Raw genomic sequence first — 27,133 nt, 5'->3', positions numbered from 1 at the left:
TCACTCAAACCATTTCTTTAAGTGTATGATTTTTTCTTTTAGCTACACCATTCTGATAAGCACTACCAAACATGGTATACTGAGGTACAATGTGTTCTTTTTTTAGAAACCGCGCTAATGACGCTTCCATTTGTCTCATCTCAGTGAAACAACCATAATATTCGCCACCTCTATCAGACCTGACAACCTTAATAACTTCATCAGTTTGTTTCTCTACTTCTTTCTTGAAGTTCTTAAAAACCTGAAAGACTTCTAATTTTTTAAATAATAAGTACAGATACATATACTGTGAGTAATCGTCTATAAAGGTGATAAAATATTTTTCACCCGTATAACACAGTGAAAAAGAGTCGTAAACATCTATATGCATTATCTCCAACTTTACATTATTGCGTTTGTCATCTTTCTTATATGTATTAGACTACTTAGCCTTTATGCAGTTAACACATGCCTCTATATCTACAAAATCAAGGGATCCAACGATTCCTTTTTTCAAAAGTCTTTGGACTCTCTCTTTTGAGATATGTCCTAACCTTCGATGTCAAAGCAAGTATGATTGATCTTCCTTTAGACCATGTTTATTGTCAATCAATGTGCTCTCACTAGAATGAGATTCTTGAATTTGGAATTTGGTTTTTTAACCCATACAAATCATTACATACATATGCAAAACCTATATTAATAAAAGAATTTATAATAACAAGCTTAGAGTTTTCAAATTTAAAACTAAAATCAAACTTATCAAAGTTTTGAAATTGAAATCAGGTTCTGACTATACGATGTAACATAAATGTATCAACCAAATTCAAAATGAATGTCGATTCCAACATAACTCTGCAGGTCCCAACGTTCTTGACAGGTGAACGCATCTTATTTCTTAAGAAGATGCTTCTTTCATGCTCTATTGGTTCCCTTTTGTTCAGAAATACCTGCAAAGAGTTTGCAATGTGCACCGTGGCACTAGAATCAATCCACAAAGTATGCAATGAAACATGAATCAAATTGCACTCATGAGAAATGAATGACTTATTACCTTTATTTTTGAGCTATTTCTTATGCTTCAAGTAGTCCACATTCTTATGTCCCTTCTTGTAGAAGAAACACTTTATTGAAAAAGCCTCCTGCCTGGGATTTGGCTTTCACATGAGAATTAAAACTCTCCTCAAAGGCCGTCTTGTTGTTTTTCTTTTTGAAGATTTTTTTTTTGCCCCGGCCTTTGTTTTTGTTTATAAGAGGCCATATGTGTACTTGTGACCCTCTCACCCTTCAGTCTCTGCACTTCTTCAACACACTTGGACAATAAGTCATTAAAAGATCACTTATTGTTATGTGTGTTGTAAGAGATTTTGAAGGGTTCATATTCAATAGGCAACAAAGTCAAAATCAGATGAACCAAGAAATAATCAGAAATGGTGAACTTCATGTCATTCAGCTGAGATGCAATATTTTTCATTTTCAAAATATGTTGTCGGATGTGACTATCATCGATATGTTTTATAGATACTGATTTAGACATGAGCATACTGGATCTTGCCTTATTAGAACTAACAAATTGAGCCTTAATGGCTCCTACAAATTCCTCCATTGTCCTGCAGTGATGAATGACACCTTAAATATTCTTAGTCACTTGAGATTGCAAAAGCAATAGGCTAAATTTGTTCGAGCGCTCTCACTTCTCAGAGGCAGCCTTTTGTTCAGTTGTGCTCTGCTTTGTAAGAGCGAGAGGTTTCTCAGTTCTAAAGGCCAAATGAAAGTCCATATAACCCAGAGTGAACAACACTATTTCTTTCCCGTCTGAAAAATTAGATCAGTCTAAAAGGAGAATGTTACTAGAGCCGTTGATAAGGAAAAAACCTGATACAACAAACGAAAGATAAATTTTTATTATTGCTCAAACAAAACTTGTGATGAAACGGTAAAAATTAAGACCTTTTATTATTCACCTTTTTTTAGACAAGCACAGTTGAGCCATTATCGTTCCACTTTGGTGGAAACAACAATACTAATAGTTGTTCTGTCTCTTCAATTCACAAGGAATTGACTTCAGTTAGTCAAACTAGTAGTTCATGTAACCAGAGGCAATTCAACACTGTACCTTTGGGTACAAGCATACTTCATAGGCTGAAATACACATCTACTATTACACCTTGTGTGAATGTGAAACACAACAACCTACCTTTGGGTAGAATCATTATTTCATGAAGTCACATACAATCATAATAACGAATCTTAATATAGTCTAAAGAATCATCAATCAACACAACTCAGATCACTTTGGTAATTGCATGAATCGATCAATCAAGATCTTTTACCGAAAATATATTTGTATTATGGAGCATGCCCATGCACACATATTAATGCATGTATATTCATGATAAAATATATATTATATCATCAAAATACAAGTTCATGCTTCAACTTATATGCATAAAGTAATTTTGATGATAAAATTATCATGAATTTAGTCATAATTCATGCTTAAAAACATTATGCATAACTTAACCGATATAGAACACATGAATTAATATGCACAAGTCATGCTTTTTTAACAATGAATACTCTTTAAGTATGAAAAATAACAAAAGCAAGCTCATATGGGTAAAACTTGGGTCCTTAAGTCAAAATCGGTCTAAAGACACCCTGAACCAGTATAAAACGGCTCTGAACCGGTCATCTAAGGGTCTGAACCAAATTTGGACCTAATGAACCTGTGCAAAACATGAACAAAAGCTCATAAAACCCTATAATTGAATGAGAAAATCCCTGTCTTTCTATAGATTCATAAAAATAGGGTCTCTACATCTCAGAACCGGTGAAAAACTGAAAAAACCCGGTCAAAAATGGCTTTGAACCAGTCCCATAAAGGGTCGTATCAGTCACTGATCTGATTGAGGTTTGAATAGTGCCTGGACCCTGTTATGGATCCTATCCAGTCCAAATAAGATCTGGGTTGGACCCGATCCAAATATGATTCGGGTCAAATCTGATCCAAACTAGATTCGGGTATGATACGATTCAAACTAGATCCGGGTCTGACCTGATCCAAACAAAACTCGGGTCTGACCCGATCCAAACAGATTTTGGATCATGACTCAGTACATCCAGATCGAACCAGACCCAGAACCCAAATGAGTCCGGTTCTGATCTTGTGGACTGGGACTTGTATCCGATCCATACCTTTCATATCAAACCCGGACCCAAAAGCTAGATGGGTCCGGGTCTGAGCCAGGGTCGTGTCACACAGACAACAGGGTCTTGGTAGACCCAATCCACCCATTACCCGTCTGGATTAGGTTCGCCACGGTCGGCTGGACCGGGTCCAGCCAAAATGGTTGTTCACTGTAGCTTAAAGGCTACAGTGAAAACCCAGACAATGAAAATAAGTCGGTTTCTGAGAAAACTGAAACTTCAGTTTTTCTCAGAAACCGAAGGTCGTCGTTAAATTGCCGGTGAAAACGACGACGCCCGGCGTCGCCCGATGACCGAAGCCATCGCCGACTCCCCCGGTGATGATCCATGGCCGGAATCCCTCTGAAAGAAACCCATCCAACGATGGTTTCAGGATTCCGGCCAGCTTGGTGGTCCGATGATGGCGGTGCTACCGACAAATTGGGGACGGCCTGCGAAAGAGGTCCCCCCGTGCATTCTGGTGACTGCAGTCGGATATCCATCCAGAGCAGAAACGCCACACAGTCACCTGAAACCCAACAAAGAACCCAGCCGACGCATGGGTTTTAGGATTTTAGCCTGCACGGTATGAAGGTTCGGCGATGACGGCACTCCGGCGACGAATCAGAGCTGCCAGCGGCGCCGGCGAGGCTATCGGCGATCGACACCCCTCAACTCTTCGGCGAAACACCATCGACGAGGACACATCGGCAAGTAATCGGTGGAAACCCCTTTTTTTTATCAACAGGGATGTCTGTGACCACCGTCGACCAGACGACACTGCCGCCGACAACAGTGCCGGCAGCAAGAAGAAGGCCTGGCCACTGTATGATTGGGTTCCACTTAATTTTTTTTTTATAAACCGAACGCCTTCTGGTTGCAGAGGGCAGCTTTGGCTGTGGCCGGTTTCTTACGGTATCTCTTGCGAAAGCCATTTCTGTCAAGAGAACCATATAGCAGACCACCCCTTGCTGCCGCCGGTGATCGGTAGCAAGCGGGCATTATATGTCAGCCCTAATTTTGCTACCAGCCAGCGATGCAAAAATGCGACAGCAGGGGAGTCTGCATCAGCAGCCAAACAAAACACTCCTGACACACCAAAGCAGGTGATATGTTCTCCCCCCTAACAGGGCAGTTAGCTACATCTCATGTTCGGGTCCCAAAGAGCACCACGTATGTAAGCATGTGCGTCTCGTATCCTCATGTTTGTCAGCATTAATTAGCGTTGGAGTTTGATGTGATTGTAAAGACTTAAGTATCATCTTCTTCATTAGTGCAAAAAAAATGATGATTCTTGAAAAGGAGTGATTGTAAAGACTTAAGTGCTCCTGAAGATGAACAGAGAAAGAAAAAGACTTTGAAGAGTCAACATCATTCTCGACTCTCTGGATGAAAGACATGTTTGTCCTTTTTTTGAACAAAGAAAAAAGAAGAAGACTTTGAAGAGTCAACATCATCCTCGACTTTATGAATGGAAGACATGTTTGTCCTTTTATTAAACTATTTGTTTTTTTTAAATGAAAGACATTTTTGTCATTTTCTCAAACCATAACTTTATAAGTAGAATAGCAAGAAAGAGTACTTAAGTCTTTGCAACAACACCAGAGTCCGATGCAGAGTTATGTTAACATACACAGAAATACGAGCCCCATGTTCTTGTATACGTGGTGCTCATTCAAAGCTCCGAACACAGACGTGGAATTCAGTAAATTATCGGGGGCGAACATACACCACCCTCTCCTGACACACCCACAACCAAATTGCATGATGAGTGAGCCCATAACCCAATGTTGGCATATGAGCAAAATTAAAGCTGAGATGCAAATGAGTACTTGAAGATGCCATGTGCGGGGTGCTCGGCGTTCTCCTCAACCCATCGACGCCCACGATGAGCCTTGACATTGGGTTGATGGTGTGCAGGAGGACCCTGAACCCATTGAGAATAATGGGTGATAGGGTTGGCTTTCGGCTGTTTGCACTCATCATACACTAACTTTTCTCTGAACAGACCACTAGATGTGTCAAAATTGGGTCACCTTATGGTTTGGACTCAGACCTGTAATGTCCTAACCCTTCTTTCTTCCTTCCTTTCTTGTAGTGTGAGTGTTGTTTTATACCTGTATTTAGTGATCGGTGGAATTCCTTTTTCCCACGATTTGTTTAACGTAGAAATAATACGTGTAACTCACTCCTCAAAATGTGTCGAGAAGTGGCTCGAGGGGTGGATTAAACAATAAAAACATGAAGGCTGTGATGGCAGTTGACCTGGTGAAAAGAAGGATTCATCCGAACCCGTTCCTTTCTAAATGGGTTGGAGAATACTAAATGGAGGAATGGACTGGGGATGAAGGTGAAAATCAAAACTCATGCCCAGGATGGACTTACTCTTGCCCCGCTCTATCCCATCCCTGATTCCCGTTAATGAAATTATGAACATACTGTTATTATATTATAAATTAATATTTAAATCATATATATATATATAATCCTAACCATAATTTTTCTACTTCCTAACCCTAAAAACAGGTTCCCTCTCTCCCTCTTTCTTATAATGGCTCTGAAGAAGGATGTAAAACCTATGCCTAGAGGAAACAGAGATCCGAACCCATCCCATTTGGGGCAGGGATGAAAGTGAAAATAAAAATTCCACAGGGGATGGAGGGCAAAATTTTGAGATGGGGGTGATGGTAGAGAGCTTGTCACTGCCATCCCTACTCCTAGACTGACATCTTGTTTTGCTTTAAATTTTAATCTTTCATACTCAATGTTAATGGGTCAGGTTTGGTTCAGATTCAAGTAAAAGTAGACCAATACCTGATTTGAGATGACGATACCGGGTCTGAACTCCAGCTTAATGAATCCCACTATAAAAGAAACCATACCCAAATCTTATAGGAATTATATGAATCAGATTTGGACCATACCCAGTAAAATAATAGTTTTTTTTTTACATTGGAAACCTTTGGATCTTAGTGGAAACTCGGGTTGGGTATAAAATTTTACAAACTATACTGAGATTCATATATTAATGGGACCCCTTAGAACCGACCCAGATTTTATTCGAACCTTTCACCAAACCCTATAAGTCAGGTCCAGGTCAAACCTGACCCATGGACACCCCCTAAAATCGACCCTGAAATGCTAAAACAGAGGAAGTAAAAGAATACTAGTCGTTTCTTGATGTGATACAAATTACAGAGCACAATGAAATAATATCTCAGATATCTTACTTTTTCGGGATACGTGGTTCATCCAAAAGATCACAAATATATTAAGGTCATGTTTGGAAAGTGCCTATTAGGGATAGGGGTGTCAACGGGTCGGCCCGAACCAAATCCTAATAGGTCCTAGTATGGTGACAAATAAGAAGACCCAGGTTCAGACCCAAAGGTCTGATTAATACATGGATCCAGGTATAGTTTTTGAAATTTTATATCAGACCCAGGCCCAACCCCAGTTCCGATTAAGACCGGCAATTTTTCAATGTAAAAATTATTCAAAATATCCTTTTACTGCATGTAGTTTCTCTTATTATAATAGATCGGATTAGACCTGGGTCCAAACCCAATACTGTACTCAAAAAATCTGATCCAAGTCTGGTTTCACCTGGGTCCGAACCAAACTTAACCCGTTGACACCCCTAATTAGAGATCACCTGATACTGTACCCAAAAAATCTGATTAAAGTTTGGTTTTACATGGGTCTAGACCAAACCCGACCCGTTGACACCCCCAATTAGAGGTGACCCTAGTGGCAAGCGAGGAATTCCCACTTTCAGAAATGTTTGGAGGTCAGGAAAAGTGAGAACTGACATTACCTTTGTCAGTTTCAGTTCTCCCAAACAACACATGAATCAGAATGGGTGAGTATCGGCCGATACGACTTCACTCCTGAATCGACCATTTTTTAATCAATATAAAACAATACTTAAAAATATTTTTTAAATATTATTTTAATGTCCGTAACACGTGTCACGTTCTTATTGATACATAATATATTTTAATTATTTTTGGGCCCATTCACAACTATTCACTTGAGAGCGATTCACTTAAATCATTAGCCAAACGATGGAGGGCGATACTGACAACATTGCCCACAAAGACATGAACATGAATCACTATACTGAGTTTGAGACTGAGTTTTAACATTTTTTATAAAACCCTAACAGGTGGACTCATTTTTTTAATGGTGAGAGAGAGAGACTTAAGAGTATGTTTGATGGCTTGTCCCGTGTGTCGCACGGGACAAAAAAGATGTCTAGAACGCATGTTTTAACAAACATTGGATGCGGCGGACGACGTTCCGCAGGTCTGCCGCGTTCTCTTTTGTGTAATTTTCGATCTACCTCCCTCCCTGTTACAGAAGGAACATGAATGGAGCGAACATTTAAAAAAAAAAGATATTTCGATGAGCGCATCGCTGCGTGTCGTCTGCCCATCTCTTCTTGTTCTCCTTCTCCTTTTTCTCCTCTCTCTCTCTCGCTGCAACCTCTGACTGTCTCCCTCTCAAAAGATCGAGAGAAGGAGGGGGAGAAATACCCCCTCACCCTGTGTGCCCTCTCCCTCTCCAACCCACGCCGTCGTTGTAGCCACCCGCGTGTCAGACACAACATGCCAAAAACTCGAGAGGGTGTTGTGTGTTCTCCTCCCGAAGGCGCACTATTTGCTACAATGCGTATTTGGGGGTCCGAATGAGCGTCACGTATATAAGCACGTGGAGCTCGTATTCTCGTGTGTGTTGGCATCACTTAGCATCGGAGTCCGGTGTGGTTGCAAAGACTTAAGTACTCTTTCTTGTTATTCTTGCCATGAAACGACGGTTCGAGAAAATGACAAAAATATCCTTTATTCAAAAAAAGGAAAATGACGGTTCGAGAAAAGAACAAAAATGTCCTTCATCCAAAAAGTCGAGGATGATATTGACTCTTTAAAGTCCAAACAACGAAACAAACCTGAAGCGCTCTCTCTTTCTTTTTTGTCGTTGTCTTCTTCTACTTCTTTCTCCGCGAAACACTGTAAAACCCTCTCTCTCTCTCTCTAAAGAAGAAATTAAGGGAGGCAAAGAGCCGGCGATCTGATGGCGATCGTCGTCCTCTTCCTGCTAGCAATGGCCGGAATGTTGCCCTCGTCCAACGGGCAAGCGACTGCGGCAACCCCTATGCCGCCTTCGAAGGACGCCTACAACAGAATCTTCCTCTAGTACACCTACAACTGAGACTTTCAAAGTACAATCCTTCTACCCCTATGTCGGCAATACTTCCGATCAGGGCTATGCCTTCCAGGCCACCCTGACGCTGCTCAACACGGGCATTCACACCCTCAAGTCCTGGAGGGCATTCGCCAGGTTCTGGCACTGCGAGGTCCTCATCTTGACCTCCGACGTCATGCTCTCCGATAGGACCCACCTCCCCGCCAACGTCAGGAATGGCATGTTCCTCTCTGGCTTCCCCGTCACGGACCTCGTGGTAAAATAAATGGCAAATCGCTATATCGAGTAGCGATTTACGAAAAGCACAGCAAAAAAAATGAAAAATCGCTAAATCAAGTAGCGAAAAAATGGACATTTTCTAAATTGAGTAGCGATTTATGAAAAATGTGTAGCAAAAAAAAAACTGTAAATCACTACGCGATGTTCGTAAATCGCTAAATCGTGTTGTAAAAAAAAGGCAAATCGCAACACAATTTTCATAAATTGCATAGCGAAAAAAAGAAGAAATTTTATCCTTTTCTAGAATCGTCGTTTCATGACACCAATAGTGGAAAATGGTGCTATGAAAACCGCGAGCAAGAAACAATCGAAGAAAACAATAAACAAGAACGATAAAACAAAACACGACACACAAATTTACGTGGAAAAACCTTCCCTCAAATCCGAGAGGGAGTAAAAAACCATGGCCGCTAAGAGGAAAAACTTTATTGTTCTTTTTCGACAGTTACAAGAGGGAAAGAAAAGAAAAAATTTATACAAGGCCCAAAAAAATATTTTTTCTAGGGGGCGCTGCCCCCCAGAGACCCCCGCCAGGGGCACCCCCCCTGGACCCCCGCCCGCTGAATGCGCAGCAAGACCCGCGCCGGGGGGAGTCCCCGGACCCCCCCTCCTATAAGGGAAAAAACTTTGAATCAGGCTCCACAACTTATCAAGTTGAACCATGCTACAGTCAGTGTGCAGGTCAGTCGATGCTTGATGGAGCAATATAGGATCATTTGCTGGATGTGCACAGAGGCAAAAAGAGAAGGGAGAGAGAGAGAGGGTTGATGTTCATGGCCTTCTTCAGGGGGATTCCTTTCTCGGATAATCCTACAGTGCAGGGACTGGGTCTTAATTAACCATCTCTGAGGTACTTAAGTCTTTGCAACCGCTCCTTTTCTAGAATCGTCATTTTATAGCACCAATGGCGAAAAGGGTACTTAAGTCATTGCAACTGCACCAGACTCTAACGCTAACTGATGCTGACAAACATGGGGATACGAGCCACACGTGCTTATATAAGTGGATCTGACCTATGTTTTCTCAGTTGGTGGTTTTTGCAAACTCCACTGTCTAATAGGTCAAAAACTCCTTCAAACAGACTATCCACGGAGTCTGAAAGTCTGTCATAGACGTGTCTGTCCCAGTCCCAGTCCCGAGCCCATGGAACAGACACCTCTGATCCGAATTCAGTGATTTCAGATTCGTTGGAAAGGTGTGTGAATCGTGCATAACTTTTTTTGGACCACCTTTGTCTTTGTCGAAATAGAGTTCACATATCCCGAAAACCCTATTTCTCTGAGTCCTATTCGGACTCATCTTCATGAAAGCTTTTGTGCGTGTTAAGATCCATTTGGATCTTGGATCGTGGATCGGTGTTCACCGAGTCTACATCATTTTGGTATCAAAGCAAGGGTTTCCAGTTTTTTAAATTCGACATGATTCCCGGTATTGTGGGGAGTCCAAAAAAAAATAGGTATCATTCACCATAGCGGGTAGAATGGGCGGTCAAGGTAAAAATAACTTTAATAGAGGAAACGATGAACGTGATCATCATCATGAGGTGCAAGATTTGCAAAGACAACTCGCTGAAGCTAATCACCGAGTTAAATATTTAACTCGTCAAATGGCCGAGAATGTTAGAGTTCACGATCAGTGAGCTGAGCAGAGTCCACACAGTTCTCGAAGAACTCGTGAGACTCATTCATATGATTCTGATGAAGACTTTGACTCACATCGATGAAGTCCAGAGAGAAGAGAAAACCTACAGCCTAGGAGATCACATTGGGATTCAAGCTTGCATTTTGATATCCCAAAATTCAATGGAACTGGAACTCCTGAAGAATTCCTAGATTGGATTAGCAAAGTCTGTGAAATCCTTGAATTTAAGGAAGTCCTTGAGGATTGACGTGTGGGATTAATCTTCCTCAAATTAAAGGGTCGAGCTGCAGCCTGGTGGTGACAACTCAAGCAAACTCGCAGACATCAGGGTCGTACCCTGATTGAGCATTGGGAGCACATGGAGTAGAAACTTCGTGCTCAATTCCTTCCTTTGAACTATCACTGAGAACTTTATCAAAAATACCAAAGCCTTAAGCAAGGAACTCATTCGGTGGACCAATACACAGAAGAATTTTATGATCTCGTAGCACAAAACGACATCTGTGAAAATGAAGAACAACTTGTATTGAAGTATATTGAAGGACTGAACTTCCAATTACAAGATATGTTGAATTTTGTAGAGTGTTGGACTATGTCTAAAGCACATCAAAAGGCGTGCCAATGGAAAAGGTCTACCCAGAGGAAGACCTTAGCTAGGCTTGATCCTGTGACTAGACCAATAGTGCGGGTCTCAACAGTCTGTACTGCAAAAGCTATCCCACCCTACCATCACCCTAATACGTCAAGCCCACCTAGGGTTACGAATCAGAAAGGTTCGATAAGAAATTAGGCGAGAATCTCTAGCTCAAGTACCCCCATCAAGTGCTATACTTATGGAAAACTCGGTCACAAGTCCACTAAATATCGTAGCAAAGCCTTATTCGTTGAAAGAATTCATGAGGAAGAGGGTGCACAATTCAATCTCGAGTTCGATCACATTTATGATCCTGAGATTGAATCTTTTAAAGAAGAATAAGAAGAGGAATTTGTGGATGAGAAAGTATTGTTGTCTGATAGAGGCGAAGCTCTCATCACTAGGCGGATTTGTTTAGCCCCGAGACAAGAAACGAATGATTGATGGCTAAGAACTCACATCTTTGAGTCTACTTATACCATCAATAGGAAAGTATGCAGATTTATCAAAGATTTCGATTGTTGTGAGAACGTGATTTCAGTCGAAGCCATGACCAAGTTAGGTTTGAGTTGTATGACTCATCTTCGTCCTTATCAGATGTCTTGGCTCCAAAAGAGCATTGATGTTCGTGTGGACCGGCAATGCTTGGTCAAATTCTCCATTGAAAACATTTATTTTAATCAAGTCTGGTGCGATGTGCTTCCCATGGATACGAGTCATATCATTCTCGGAAGACCGTGGCAGTATGATTGTTCTGTTATCCATAATGGTTGATCTAACTCATGCTCGTTCACATTCGAAGGACGAAAGATTCATTTGAAGCCATCCAGGGATTTACCACCTTTGTCTTCATCATCTTCATCGGCTTCATCATCTCGTACTCCTGCTACCACCCAAATTTCTCACCCCACTTCATTTAAACCAGCTCTTTCGAAAGTTAAGCTTTTGAGTGCTTTTATTGCTAGACATGAGCTCCAAGTGGTTTTGAGTCAATCTAGCATGTGTTATTTCTTGTTCTCAGTTGATTCTGATTCATCTCGTGGTGAGTCAAAGTCTGACACTGTGGATTCTAGAGTCACACCCTTGTTAGAGAAATTTCGCGAAGACTTTCCTGATGAATTACTAGATGGATTACCCCTCTGTGGGAAGTCCAACATCATATCGATTTACATCCTGGTGCGGTATTGCCACATGCTCTGCATTATCGTATGAGTCCTGCGAAATATGAAGAACTTCATAGACAAGTTCAAGAATTATTGACTAAGGGTCACATTCGTGAAAGTCTTAGTCCATGTGCGGTTCCTGCCCTTCTTGTGCCTAAGAAGAATGGAACGTGGCGGATGTGCATTGATAGTCGAGCTATCAATAAAATAACCATCAAGTATAGGTTCCCTATTTCTAGATTGGATGACTTGTTGGACCAACTGACTGGTTCAAAAATATTCTTCAAGTTAGATCTGCGTAGCGAATATCATTAGATACGAGTTAGGCCTGGTGATGAATGGAAAACTGCATTCAAAACTCATGATGATCTCTATGAATGGCTCATAATGCCATTTGGATTATCCAATGCTTCATCTACCTTCATGAGAATCATGAATCAAATTTTATGACCTTATATCGACAAATTCTTGGTCATTTATTTTGACGACATTCTCATATATAGTCGAACCGAACCTGAGCATCTAGAACACTTACGTTTAATGTTTGAGATCCACAAAAGAGAAAAAATTTATGCATCTATAGATAAGTGTGTCTTCTGGGCCACTGAGGTTTTGTTCCTCGGTTATGTGGTCTCGACGACAGGTATATTTGTTGACCCTTCAAAGGTCGAGTCAATTTGAGATTGGCCTGTGCCAAACTCCATTACTGACGTTCGTAGTTTTCATAGGTTAGCTTTCTTTTATAGGAGGTTCATTCTGCATTTTAGCAGTATCGCTGCTCCATTGATCGATTGTATCAAATGTAAGACCTTTCAATGTAATCCAGAAGCTCAACAATCATTTGAGCGTTTGAAATCCTATCTTTGTTCAACGTCTGTATTAGTTTTACCCAATTTTAAACTTGCTTTCGAATTATCATGTGACGCATTTGGATAGGAATCGGTGATGTGTTGAGTCAGGAAGGTACGCCCATTGCTTACTTTAGTGAGAAGTTGAATAAAGTCAAACTGAAATATAGCACCTACGATAAGGAATTCTATGTTATCGTTAGAGCATTAATCCACTGGAGGCATTATTTGGTGCATCGAGAATTTATTCTCAATACTGACCACGAGGCTCTCAAATACATCAATGATCAACATAAATTAAATGCCCGTAGAGCCAAATGGGTAGAATATCTGCAAGAGTTCACATTCATTCTGAAACATAAGGCAGAAAAGGATAATGTTGTTGTTGATGCTTTAAGCAGAAAAAACATTATTCTGTCTACCAAGAAATTATTCGTTTGGGGTTTTGAGGAATTCACATCGTTATATGAGTCGAATAGTTATTTCTCAAAAATCATTAATGAAGTGAATAGTCATCCTCATGACAATTTCTCCCTGGTTGATGGATTTTTATTTAAGGGCAATTTACTTTGTATCCCAGACTGTTCTCTCAAACAACGCTTGATTTCTGAGATACATAATGAAGGACATTTTGGTCGAGACAAGACAATGCATTTGGTGTCTTCAACATATTTTTTGCCTCACATGCAAAAGGATGTGAATAGATTCATAGAAAAATGTCATACGTGTCATATAGCGAAAGGAAATGCCACAAATGTTGGGTTATATTTGCCTTTGCCTATTCCTGAGAAACCGTGGCAAGATATAACTATGAATTTTGTTTTAGGGTTACCTAAGACCTCTCATGGTCTTGATTCTATCTTTGTGGTCGTCGATCGATACACAAAAATGACCTGATTTATTCTGTGTAAAAAAACCGTGGATGCATCTCATATTGCAGATTTGTTTTTCAAGAAAATTTATAAATTGCATGGCATTATGAAAACTATCACTTCAGATAGAGATGTTAAATTTGTAGGACATTTTTTGCGATAATTATAAAAGAAGTTAGGAACCAATCTACAATTTAGCACTGTGCATCATCTTCAGACCGACGGTCAAACTGAAGTTGTTAATCGGTCTTTAGGAAACTTGTTGTGAGCTTTAATTAATGATAAATCAATGTCATGGTCTCAAATAATTGTACAAGTTGAATTTGCTTTCAATAAATCTGTGAATCGTTCTACTAGATTTATCCCTTTTACTGTTTTGTCTGAATTTAATCCTTGTTCTCCTGTTGACTTAGCCCCTATTCATGTTGTTGGTCCTGTTTTAAATTTTGTTCAAGATCGTGTTTCTTTGTTGCAAGATATTCATGAACAGGTACATCTGAAGCTTCAAGACAACAACATAAGTATAAAGCAAACAATGATAAGAAGCATCGACATGTATTGTTTGAACTTGAAGATCTGGTATGGGTTACTCTTACTAAAGAACGTTTACCTCATGAATTACATGGAAAGTTGGCGCCTAAGCGCATTGGTCCTTGTGCAGTTATTGACATCATTAATTCTAATGCTTACAGGGTTCTATTGTCGCCTCAATTCACAACTTCGAACATGTTCAACGTCAAACACTTGGAGCAGTATCGTGGTGATGCTGAGGGAGAGGAGTCGACTTCGAGGGTGAAGCCTTTTCAACCTAGGGGGATGATGCAGAGCATTCAGAGTTCAGAAGCAGAGTTGGATCCCAATCCAACTCTCCAGACCTGATCCGAGCATCACTACCCAAGGTGATCTATACGCTTGCAGGACATCTCTTGTCCTAGTGGATCTGTAGTTTAGTCGATGCTCGTCGTGCTCCTTCTTTAGATGTTTGATTCCATTACATTTTTATGGAATCGTATTCTTGGATATTTTATCGACAGTCTTTATTTCATGTAATCTTTTTTTATTTTTTTTTATGAGTTGGATTCTATGGATTCAGATAGTTCTGGTGCCCTGTAGGATTCTTTTATAGCACTAGTGGTATATGGGGAACACATGTAGTTTTTTTATTTTTTCGTAATTGTATTTTCTAATGCATTTTTGTGCAAGATCCAGTTCGTTGCATGTTTTGGATCTAGATCAAGATCTGTTTCCAAGGAATCCCTAGTTGGTGCCATTTAGGAGTGGACTATCTTGGCCTTCATTCAAAATCTAGGATTGACTATTCCAAGTCAATATGGTTGTTGGACCTCTTAATACCCATGGCCAAAAATAGCCCAAGTCAAACTCATTTTTGGAGCAAAGGTTGAGAAGCCCATACCATCTTTATAGTGGCTCTTCCCCAAGCTCCAAGGCCTTTATGAGGGAGAGGTCGACCAGGGGGGAGGGACTGTGTTCTGATTTTGAAAAATTAGTCTTTGTGGTGGCTGAAAATTCGATGGAGAGAAAATCATTTGAGTGTAGAAGAAATCGATTCTTCTTGGGTGTGAAGGTGATCTTGTCTAGACCGACCATGTGGGTTGAGCAACATTCTTGATTCGTGTTGCCTGTTGGCTCAAACTGTGGTTCGAGAGACTTCTTCCCGATGTCAGCTGCCTCCCAGCGACATCCATTGCTGCCTTCATGCATATATCTTATTCATTGGTTCATTTGAGTTCATTGCGTTGCTATCTTTATCATATGTGTTTTGTTTCTTTCATTGCATATTCCTTGTAAGTTGTAATAAGTAATTTATTGATTTCGAATGCATGTTTAGAGGTTTTTATGTTCTGAATTGACTGTGCTACTCAAAATATTTCCTGCATTATCGTGAAAGTTCAAAATTCGTTTTCTTTTAAGAAACGAGATTTTCTGTTACGAGTTGTCAAGGATAACCCCGAAGAAACAATCGTATCAGCCTCGATACTGGTTGGTTTCTGGCGTTCTTTAGCTTCCTAGAAATCTAAGACAATTATCTACAATTTTGTAGTTAAGAGCATTGCGTGAATCGGCCTTTGTATCCCTGAAAAGTGCTGATAAGGTCTCAGACTGACAGGAGTTCACTGTCACCTGTTTGTCACATAACATACTTAGAGGTGTTCGATATTTTCTAATTATCTTGAGATTCCCTGCATGAAAAATCGATTTGTTTGATTCTATGGAAAGCTAGAACCTAGATCTAAAACTTTTGTCTTCAAAGTCCTAGCTGAATATTTGTTTAGTTGTCTCAACAATATCAATCTTTTTATTGTTGTCGAATAGATGAAAATTTAAGTCATTTGATAATATCTCATACAATTTCCAGAATTCAAAAATTCATAGAGCCTCATAGAAAACTCAGAAAAATCCAAATCTTAGTTTGTCTGGATCTGACCTGTGTTTTCTCAGTTGGTGAGTTTCGCAAACTCCATTGTCTGACAGGTCAAAAACCCCTTTGAACAGACTGTCCGTGGAGTTCGAAAGTATGTCATAGACATGTTTGTCCGTCCCAATCCTGAGCCTTTGAAACAGACACCTCTGATCCGAATCTAGTGATTTTGGATTCGTTGGAAAGGTATGTGAATCATGCACAACTTTCCTTTGGACAACCTCTGTCGAAACAGAGTGCACGGGTCCCGAAAACCCTATTTTCCTGAGTCCTGTTCAGACTCATCTTCGTGAAAGCTTCTGCGTGTGTTAAGATCCGTTTGGATCTTGGATCGTGGATTAGTGTTCACCGAGTCCACATCAATAACCCTCAATTACCTTTACTTCCTGAGGGGGTCCACATTAACCTCATCCCCTTGGTTAGATACTTCATCTGCCCTCACACCACTGCCACTTCAGGTTGTCGCATCTCCAGTTTCATTGTTCCAAGCATTGAGGTTAGCAACAACCTCATAACTAGTTAATGGGTCACCCTCTCCTTTCTTAGATGCTTCAGGGATGGGAGACAAAATTGTGCCTACAAACTAAACTTGTTTTTGCACATTCTGCCTTAGATGCGAGCCACTTTGGAATTTGTAGTTGTTCATTGTACGACAATTTAGGTTTTTTTTAGCTCATCGTTTGAACGCAACTGTATGTGATTATCGATTGTGCATTTTTTGTGGAAAACGCCGGTCACTCATATTTTTGGCAGTAGATGTAGCTCCATCTTTGCTCACTTTTGTACACTAAGTCGTGCTTCCAAATTATCAGAATGACCCAGTTCATAGTTCTTCATTGACTTTTATTGTTGTGCTTAAGAAATTTTAGATGATGTAGGTGTGGTCCCCTTCAACACAGTCTTCTTCTTATTGGTCATATTGTATTAATAAACATATTCAATTTTTTGTATAATAACAATACATGGAATATTGAACAAGCATTATAAAAAGATAAACAACATATTTGTGTTTCAAAAAATATTTTAGAAAAAACAAAAATGAACATTGTTTTATTTGGCCGTTAAACAAGATGGAACAATGTTTGATTCATTCGTTAAACAAAATGAAACAATATTTGATTTAGGCCTTAAACAAAAGGGCACACTGTGCTTACCGAAAAAATATGTCGTCGATGGTTTAGCGATGAAATGACTTCAATGAATAGCTGACAAAAATAGTTGCCGGAAGGAAAGTAAGTTGGAGACCACTGTTTGGGGACAAAATAGAAAAAAAAAAACTAGATTATGTGAAAATAATTAGGTTGAGGACCACAATGGGTTTATATATGATTCGAGAAAATATTTTTCATTAAATAAGCAATATCACATATATATATCACGGTTTCGCAAATAGTTATGTAAGATATTTGCGATATAAGGTAATTCATAAATTACGTTATGCGAGAACGTGTAGTATATGCGAATAAGATATTTGTGAATTTAGTGGGTTTCGTAAAACATGAAAATAGTTATAAATTTATGTGATATCATATCGTATATGCGAATAAGTAATATATTTGCAAATTTAGCGGTAAGTGCAATTTTGCACACAAATTTATGTGATTTTGAGAATTATATGCAAAAAGTAAGTTATTTGCAAAATTAGTGGTAAGTGGAGTTTCGCAAATATATTTTTGCAAAATATTAACATATATGCAAAATAATATAATATTTGCAATTTTTGTGATTTCGGTTTCATCGAGATTTTGCAAATAAATTTATGCAAGATTTTAAGGTTTAAATTCACATAAAAAACCTACAATTCTTAATTTAAGTGAGTGTTAGACATATTCGATGGGGTGATACAATTTTATCACAAAAATGCTTAAATTTGCAATTATGAAGGATAAATGTGTTCTAACGATGTCAAATATTTATGATTTTAGACATCGAGAGAATATCAAAAAAAGCATTTACATGTATTCAGACTCATTTGAATGTAATAATCTACAAAGAATCTGGATCCAATTGATTGGGTACACCACTTCCGATTAAATGGATTCAAATTTCGATGGACATCCAACCTGAATCAGAACCATTTACATCTCTCTCTCTCTCTCTTCTCTCATAAACCCCTATGCCAAAATGGTAGTCAACTAACCAATAATTAACTATTACTAAGGCAAACAGCTCGAAACTTCACAAGAACAAGAGCCATGAAACATGGGCGTCCCACCACGTTAATGCTCAAAAAACATATTTTAACCAAACATGTTTCACCCTGCCACACACAAGGCACGTGGCCCTTTGAACGTGCTAACTTCGACAATTATTTTGATCGATAATTATTGCTTCAGTCACCCAAAAAACCACAAAAACACCTATGGAATCGAGCAGCACCCACAACAACCACACTTTTGTTCAACAACTTTTGAGAGCACGAGGGTCAGAGATTTTATAGGTCAGATGGTCTTCCCAGAATAGTCACAGATATCGCTGGGATTTTCCAAAACAAAAACATTTTGTCACCTGCGTCACAAAAGACAAGAGCAAAACCTGGCACATGACAGAAGTCCTCAAAAGTTTTTGAAAAATAGAAGGGCACAGATTTTGTAACTGACACAAAAAAAAATGATGTTTTTAATATAGAGATATAATTTGTCAAATATGATTAAAACTTATTTAAAACTGCTTCTTTTGTTATAAAGAGGAATCCTCGCTGAGAACCGAATCACTTAAACTTTGGCCTTGTGGGAAGGGACACCCCCATGGGTTTCAAACAGCGGTGGTCCCGTGGACATTGACTGCTAGCCAGGAAGGCAGAGTCATTGTGGGGCTATGGCCCAGATTACAGGACTGGCTCGGAAACCTAAGAATGAAAGCCGGGAAAGTAAACATGGACTGATAATGAGCACAGCCATGCAGCGACAAGCAAGAGGGACCTCCATGTTTCTGGCATCAGGACGCTCCACCATGTAAGCCTAGACAAATGCATGAAAACTGGGAAAAGAAACCCACCAACACAAAAGCAGAACTACTCTCAGCCCATATGTTTTGTTAGCTAGCAGAAAAAAATTGACTGAATGTAAACACAGTCGAATCTGACAATTTTTAGGTTAGGGTTAACAATGAGCTCTTTTTCCTGGTGACTGATTTGAAATGTATAATTTTTATGATGTAGGGGTGGACCCATGTGCTGGTTTCACTGTCTTGGTAGTATTTTGCAAAGTTGGGGGAAGGAACCATTTGTGCATGGGTATAAAAAGGTGGGGAGGGCTACAAATCTCAGTACACTGAGGGGGTTGTGAACATGGGTTGGAACAGAGGCATGGCTTTTCATGTCGTGGCCCTAGGCATGGTGCTGCTGGCTGAGCTGCCATTTGAGAGCAATGCAAGTGCTTCTTCTCAATATGCATTACCTCCTCTCCACCACCATCACTCCCTACCACCGTCACCACTACCATCATTGCCACCCAAGCATTTACCTCACCAACACCATAATCATAAACCACCACCAACACTACCACCCAAGCATTCACCTCCATACCACCATCAAGAGCACTTCTCACAGCCTCCTCTCCACTACCGCTTTCTACCACCGTCACCAGCACCAACATTGCCACCTAAGCATTTACCTCATCATTACCATCATAAATCACCACCACCAACACTACTACCCAAACTGTCACCAACATACCACCGCCAATTTCCATCACCATCACCAGTGGAGCACTTCCCACAGCCACCATATCACCACCAACCCCCACCACCACCACCAAAGCATTCCCTGCCTCCTCCATCTCCATACCACCACCAATCCCCACCACCAAAACACTTCCCACCACATTCATACCACTACAAATCACCGCCACCATCAAAGCACTCCTTGCCTCCATATCACTATACATCACCTCCACCACCACTGAAGCACTTGCCACCATCTCACTACCACAACCATTCCTCACCACCTAAGCATTCACCTCCTCCTACTCTTCCTCCTCGCCATAGCCAATCTCCGCCATCACCACCACCACCACCTTATAAAAAGTCACCTCCTCTATATTACTACCATTCCCCACCGCCTTCACCTAAACAATCGCATATTCCTACCCCATACCACTATCCGTCTCCATCACCACCACCACCCCCTTATAAAAAATCACCTCCTCTATACTACTACCACTCCCCACCACCACCACCACCACCACACCATTACTATTCCCCACCACCAAAGTCTGCTCCACATCCATACTTGCACCAAACGCCACCACAACACCCATCCCCACATTTCCACCACTCTCCACCACCTACATACAATCACCACTCTCCACCACCAACACATTCAGTGCGATCCTACCATCACTCCCCACCTCCTAAGCAATCACATCCTTATTTCCACCACGCACCACATCATAAACAACCAACTCCACCCCAACCAAAGAGCCACTCTCCACCATCCCCACAGCATTCTCCTGCTCCTTCCCAGTATACCTCACCATCACCATCACCACCACCACCACATTTCTGAACGCCAGAGGTATAACATCATATTGTTTGACTTTCATTGGAATAAGCTACATATTGGCAATTTTATGACTACATCCATATAATTGTGAATCAGAATGACTCAAGGATGGGTTAGATTAACTACTGATCTCACAGGTAACTGACCATTACTTGTTTGTTAATGCAGGAATTTCAAAGAACGAATCATATGATCCATGGAGTTTAATAGCACTGAAGTTGCAGAAGTATTTCCAAAGATGCTGACTGAGAAATGTGAACCGCCAACATAGAGTGCACAAGTCTAGGTAGAATAAAAAATATTTTCTGTACTTGTGAAGCCTGAATCGCTTTAATGAAAATCATGGCAAAATTGGCATGGATCTCAATACTTGGTGATTGCTTAAGACAAATTTAAAAGCTTTGTGGACAACATTTTTCACGACATGAGAAACATGCACTAGAAGACAAATGGGCAGTTCTGAAAGGCTAAAAACATTCATATACATAAATATGTCAAAGATATCCGTGGTGAAATGCCTCTGAAAAATAGTATTCAGATGTGTTTCACAAATTTCACAAATTCTACCATGCAGCATCCAAAAAAATGGCGGATTAAATCATGAAAGTGAAAAATAGTCCAAGGCAAGAAGAGAAATGAGGCATTATTTATGCTTTATGTTTATCAGGAATACACACTCTGCATCTGCAATTAGTACATTATATCCAGCTATGGTTTCAAGCAAAAGTTTCCCCAGACTTCACAATCTATATTGTGTTAACAAGCATTTGACTAAATACTGCATGATTCACAAGGTACATCGACTTGGTTTTGAGACATAAGGGGTAGAACATGCTTTGCAATTACAAATTTTCAGGATGAGTTTCCTCTTTTTATTCTTTTTTCCAATATCAGATGGAACTCTTCCTGCTCATGTACCTTTAAGTAATGCTAATGATGTTGATGCTTCTGTTGCTTAGTTTGATAGCATTGCCTATTTTGCAATTAGTGCTATTATGGCAATCTTGCCACTACCCCAACAAATCGAGGCACCCAAATGACAAGAACAAAATGATTACTTATGCAGAAAAGGGTTCACCTACTGGATAAATCTCACTTACATTGTTACGCCCTTAGTCAGCTGGTTAAGGGGCCTGTCCAAAAAAGTTGAACAAAGTTGGGTTTCAGCAAACATCAATGATAAAGTGATGTCTCACAGTACAATAACATAAAAGAAGATCAATTTTATACTACGGATTCCTATCAAAAGGTCCAACAAAATGAGAACATATACAAATCACTCTCAATGGAAAGTCTCAACAACAAAAGATACTAGTGGAGTTAATAAGTCATGTGAAAAAAGGGACAGGACAATATTTCCCCAGAACCAGTCCCTTTATTGGATGGCCATTGGAAGTTTTCCAAAGTCTGAAGTAGGGATGCACAACGAGCCGAGCTAGTTCGGGCTCGATTTGTTTAAGCTTGGCTCGAACTCTTTCAAAAAAATAAATGAGCTGAGCTTGAACATGGGTTCAGGCTTGGTACACGTAAACCATCCGAGCTTGAACAGGCAGTCTAGCTCGAATAAGCTTGGTTCACATAGTTATAAAAAAAATTAGATTTACATATGTATGTATTTTGTTTATAATGCTAACACAAAGAAGGGTCTTACCCTAATGGATAAGTCATTGGTCATCTTTAGAAGTGGCCTGGGTTCAAATCCCACCATTTTCCTCTCTTTGAAAAAAGCATTTTACACAATTTTCAAAAAGTTTACAATTTTTTTTAAACAAAGGTTTTCAGCTTGAGCGAGTCGCGCCGTGCTTGAGAAAGAAGTTTTCCTGGTCTGAAGACCTACGGCTTGACGACAACCAGACACCTAAATGAATCAATCCTACTTGGGCATAGGCATTCAAATATACACAATGATAGAATGATTATAAGCTAAATCATCAATAACCAAATGGTGAAAACATTGAGCCAGTACACAATCATAAAGATACATGGAACAAAGTACATGGATTCGAGGTCAAGACCACCAAGGTATTTGTGATGTTACCTGTACATATTTCAAGATTGGCAACCAGATGGACCACTAGCACATGCAGAAGCTTGCTGTGGCACTGAAGGAGATTGGCAAGAAACATTAGAAAAAGCCCCCGAATTCTTACAATGGCTCGGCTTCCAGATCCACCCTGCATCAGCTGAAGCCTGGCTTTCAATTGTGAAATCCTCTGAGAGAGGCATTGTTTTCCCATCTGAAACTCCTTTAACACCCATGCATCTCCTGCTGTACTTTCTGAGGCACTTATCAGATGAATATGCCCTTCTCTTCTGTGCTTGTGATGAACGGGGTTCATCTGCGTTCCTGCATAGCGTGTTGCAGTATTTGAAAGATTTACCTTGGCAATGAGTGGATTCGCCATCACCCATGGACAAAGCAACGTGTTGATTTTGACAACTTTCAAATTCTGTGTCCAAACTATTATCATCTCCACTAGAATTAGCCGGTTTATTGGAACAGCTAGCTTGCTCCTCTTTGACTTGCACATCGAATTTAGTATCTCTGCAGCTTAAGCGGTCGCCTTCAATACCATCAACACCATCCTCCATTAGCCTCTCCAAAACTGGCTGAGCACTTGCATCGCACTCACCACCAATTCTCCATCTTCCTATTTCGCAACCACCAACATGCTCATGATTAGTGTTTGTATGTGTTAGTGCTACATCAGCAGAAGGGTCCAGACCAACCGAAGGTTCGGTGTCTGGCCGATCTGGGTTTTCGAAAAGCTTATCTTCAGTGCAAGCTTTGAACCTCCCACATACACTATGACTCCCAGATTCCGACTTTGAAGCATCCCCTGAATCATTGCCTGGCCCAATAATCCACTCGTCTAGAACCCCATCAAGGCTTCTCTTCTCTGAATTAGGCAGGTAATTCAAACCACGTCTACGGTATATATAAACCCCATCTTCCTTCGAGGATGATCGTTCTCGATTGGCATAGTTGTTCTTCCATATTCTTGGTGAGCTATTCATTGCCCGGTGCAACCGGAGTGCCAATTCCTCGTCACCAATCTCATTGCCCGCCTCCTTCTTCGCGTCAACCTTCCTACTACAATTCCCCGCCACCGGAGAACCACCCCTGCCCGGGGAATTCCCCTCCAGAGAAGCGATGGCTGCTAGACTCACGGCGCTCTTCGCCAGGGCAGCGGCCTTTCTAGCGTTCGCAGCCATCATCAAGGCCTTCTCCTTGGCAAGGGCAGCGGTTGTCGCTGCCTTCTTCGCTTCCAAATTCGCCTCCCTCACAATCTCCTCCAGAGGACAAGAGGAGTCCCGGAACAGAGATCCCTTCGATTCCTTCACCGAGCATGAATCTGACAGAGCTCTCCCCCCACTCCACCTCCGATCGTCACGCTCGATCGAGGCCCTATCCTTCAACCCATCGGCGTGCCCTAATTCCGGCCGGCAATTCCTCAACCCACTGGAACCAACCCTAACCCTAGAATTGGGCACCCAGCAATCCACGCACACGAACGATTGCTGATCCAAATGGGAGGCGGAATTCCGCTGCCGGAACCCGCAGCCTCGGTGGACGAGGCGGCCGCACTCGACGCAAGAGAAGGCAGTAAAGGGATCGGAGAGCTTCAGGAAGCAGTAGGAGCATACCTCCCTCGAGTCGACGAGGTCGATGCAGGGGCGGCAGAGGAGCACGACGCGCCACCTGCTCTTGATCCTCTGGAGCTTCCGGTCGCCGCCTCCGGCGCCTCCGCGGATGGTGCCGCTCGCACCGCAGGCGTGGCAGTCGGAGAGGTTGGGGAAGGGGCGAGGGTTGGGATTGGGGTCGCCCGAGAGGGGTTCCAGCTGGACGGAGGAGGCGGAGTCCGGCGGTGAGGAAGGAGCGCCGCACCTTAACCCGGCGAGGAGGCGCTTCCGGGGAGGGAGGGAGGAGTTGGTGGTGGCGGTGGTGGTGGGGTTGTTCTCCTCCGCATTCTGGCCGGCATGCACCATTAAGAGGGAGGAGGGTCGCCGGAAAGAAGAAGGGAAGAATTTATAGTGAGCTCATGCAGTCCTAGGGTTTCTGTTCATGGCGTGAGAGAGAGAGAGAGAGAGAGCAATCATTCATTCATTGCCAAGTTTATTGGGGGGGTTTGTTTTCTCAGGGATAAGACAGGGGGGGGGGGGGTCAAATTGTCCACTTTTGTAGGTCTATTTATTTCCCAAGATCTGATTATTTTAGGGCGTTTGGGGTTATGAGATGACTTATTATGAGATGCACAGTGTGGGGGAGGGGAATATGTTTCTGAATATGAGTCCAATTTCTGCCAACCAACTCACCAACAAAATGAGAGATCTTGCAATAAAAATTTATACTTTTTTGGGGGGGTCAAATTGTCCACTTTTGTAGGTCTATTTATTTCCCAAGATCTGATTATTTTAGGGCGTTTGGGGTTATGAGATGACTTATTATGAGATGTACAGTGTGGGGGAGGGGAATATGTTTCTGAATGTGAGTCCAATTTCTGCCAACCAACTCACCAACAAAATGAGAGATCTTGCAATAAAAATTTATACTTTTTGTCGAAAACCAAAATCTTTTGAATGTTATAATTTTTACATACGTCCAAAACTTTTGTATTCCATTTGTGAAAAGATAGAGGTTTTTTTGTGTGTGTGTGTGTGTGTGTGTGTGTGGTGCGCTAAAAGTTGAAACTTGGCAAAAGCAACACTGAATTGTAGACTTCACTTTTGAAAATTTGTCATGTGAAGTCCACTCATGAGGGAAGATCAGGTGCAGGGTGATTGCACGCATTTGGTGTGCTGCTGCACCTGATCTCTCTCCATCTGGATCTGGTGTTGAGCCTTACAGTTGACGATAAGAGAATTTGTTGCAATGTGACTGCACACTTTAAGTGTGCTGCTGTACCTGATCACCTTTTATGTATTCTAAATATAAAATGTGTCAGGTGTAGCAGCATACTAAAGTGTGTAATCACATTGCACCTGATCCTCTCTCTCCACTCACCAAGTTGTTATGGTATTTTTTGAGAAAAAAAATCATTTACAGGTTAGCCTCATATTTTTTATTTTTTTTATATAGTAGTGTTAGCTTTCTGTTTTTTGAAAACTGCCAAACAAAGGCCATGAAAACGGATCAGGTCAAGGGCACCCCTGATGATAAACCGTCAAGGGTTCTTTTTGATGTGGTTCATCCATGGAGATGAAGGGCATCAAAGATGATCGTTTTTGCTTTTGTCTCAATAATCCACTCTTTGGACGTTAGGTGCCATTCATTGAAGCATTAATGGTGCTGAAATTTTTTTGTGAGGTCCACCTGAAACATAAGCTATTCATTCATGGTCATTTGGTGTCATATTCATGACCATGGATGAAGACCCCAATGGCTTATCATCAAGGGTACCCTAACTTGATATGCACTTTACTTTTATTATTATCTATTAATTCAAGTTAAGTCATAAGTCAAATTACAATATAACTATCATAATCAAATGTTCTGCTTGGCTTGGCTTACATAAATATAATGTATAGTCCTACAAGGTTTATGTCAGGGGAGGAGCAGCATATGGGCTAGAGTGCGCAAGTGTTCACCCTGACTTGGAAATCTCCAATAAAGGGGTTTGGGACAGCAGTGCCCACCCTATTCCAAATGTAGCGCCCCCCTTAAACCTCTCTCTCTCTCTCTCTCTCTCTCTATATATATATATATATATATATATATATATGTGTGTGTGTGTGTGTGTGCGTGCGTGCGCACGCGCCAGCCAGTCCATTGCCACACATACACACGAATGTAGCCACCCTAATTTGGATTTCTAGCTTCGCCACTGGTTTATGTGTAACATATGTTAGAGAAAACACTTTCAAGGCAAATGGCAAACAAAAGAAAGATAAGTATTCAAATGCCCTTGTTTTCTATATTACAGAACAATGTAAATCCTATTTAGGCTCACTCTGTTTAGCCTCATCATGAGCTTGATCTCAATTTTGTTTGCCACAAGCCCCAAGCCTAGGCCGAGCTGGCTACAACCAATTGAGCCAAACTGAGCACTTTTCGTTTGGTTCATTCTACTAGTCCAGAGTTTATGGATTTGGAATGCTGCTGTAAATACACGAGGCATACTTTTCTAAATTAAAAAAATATATAATTTTTACCCTAAACCTACTGAGCTAGTCAAGAAAGATCAAAATCTCCAAAATGTTATATTTGACTAGTGTATTTTTTTAATGATATGTGCAGCAATCTTGTTTTACAGGACAACAATAATATTAAAGTATATCAGCCCTGGTTGAATGATGGTTTATTCTCAACAATGAATAATGGAATGCAGCTGCCCAATTATAATTCTGACCAAGTTCATGATAATGGATTAGAGAA

General features: G+C 40.8%; 1 protein-coding gene across 1 annotated transcript; it reads right to left on the bottom strand.

Moving 5' to 3' along the window:
- Positions 1–21,383: 21,383 nt before the first annotated feature.
- Positions 21,384–24,857, bottom strand: LOC149848624 (uncharacterized). The gene is made up of 2 exons (XM_089996456.1): positions 22,796–24,857; positions 21,384–21,890 (listed from the first exon to the last, which is right to left on the bottom strand). Exon 1 carries the CDS (start codon positions 24,745–24,747, stop codon positions 22,807–22,809), a length of 1,941 nt encoding a protein of 646 aa, XP_089852582.1. The 5' UTR covers positions 24,748–24,857; the 3' UTR covers positions 21,384–21,890; positions 22,796–22,806.
- Positions 24,858–27,133: the final 2,276 nt, after the last annotated feature.

This window comes from Nuphar pumila, chromosome 1 (genome assembly GCF_984573655.1).
Source record: "Nuphar pumila chromosome 1, dmNupPumi1.hap1.1, whole genome shotgun sequence".
In the NCBI taxonomy this organism is placed as follows: domain Eukaryota; kingdom Viridiplantae; phylum Streptophyta; class Magnoliopsida; order Nymphaeales; family Nymphaeaceae; genus Nuphar; species Nuphar pumila.
This window is presented reverse-complemented; position numbering and strand designations above follow the sequence as displayed.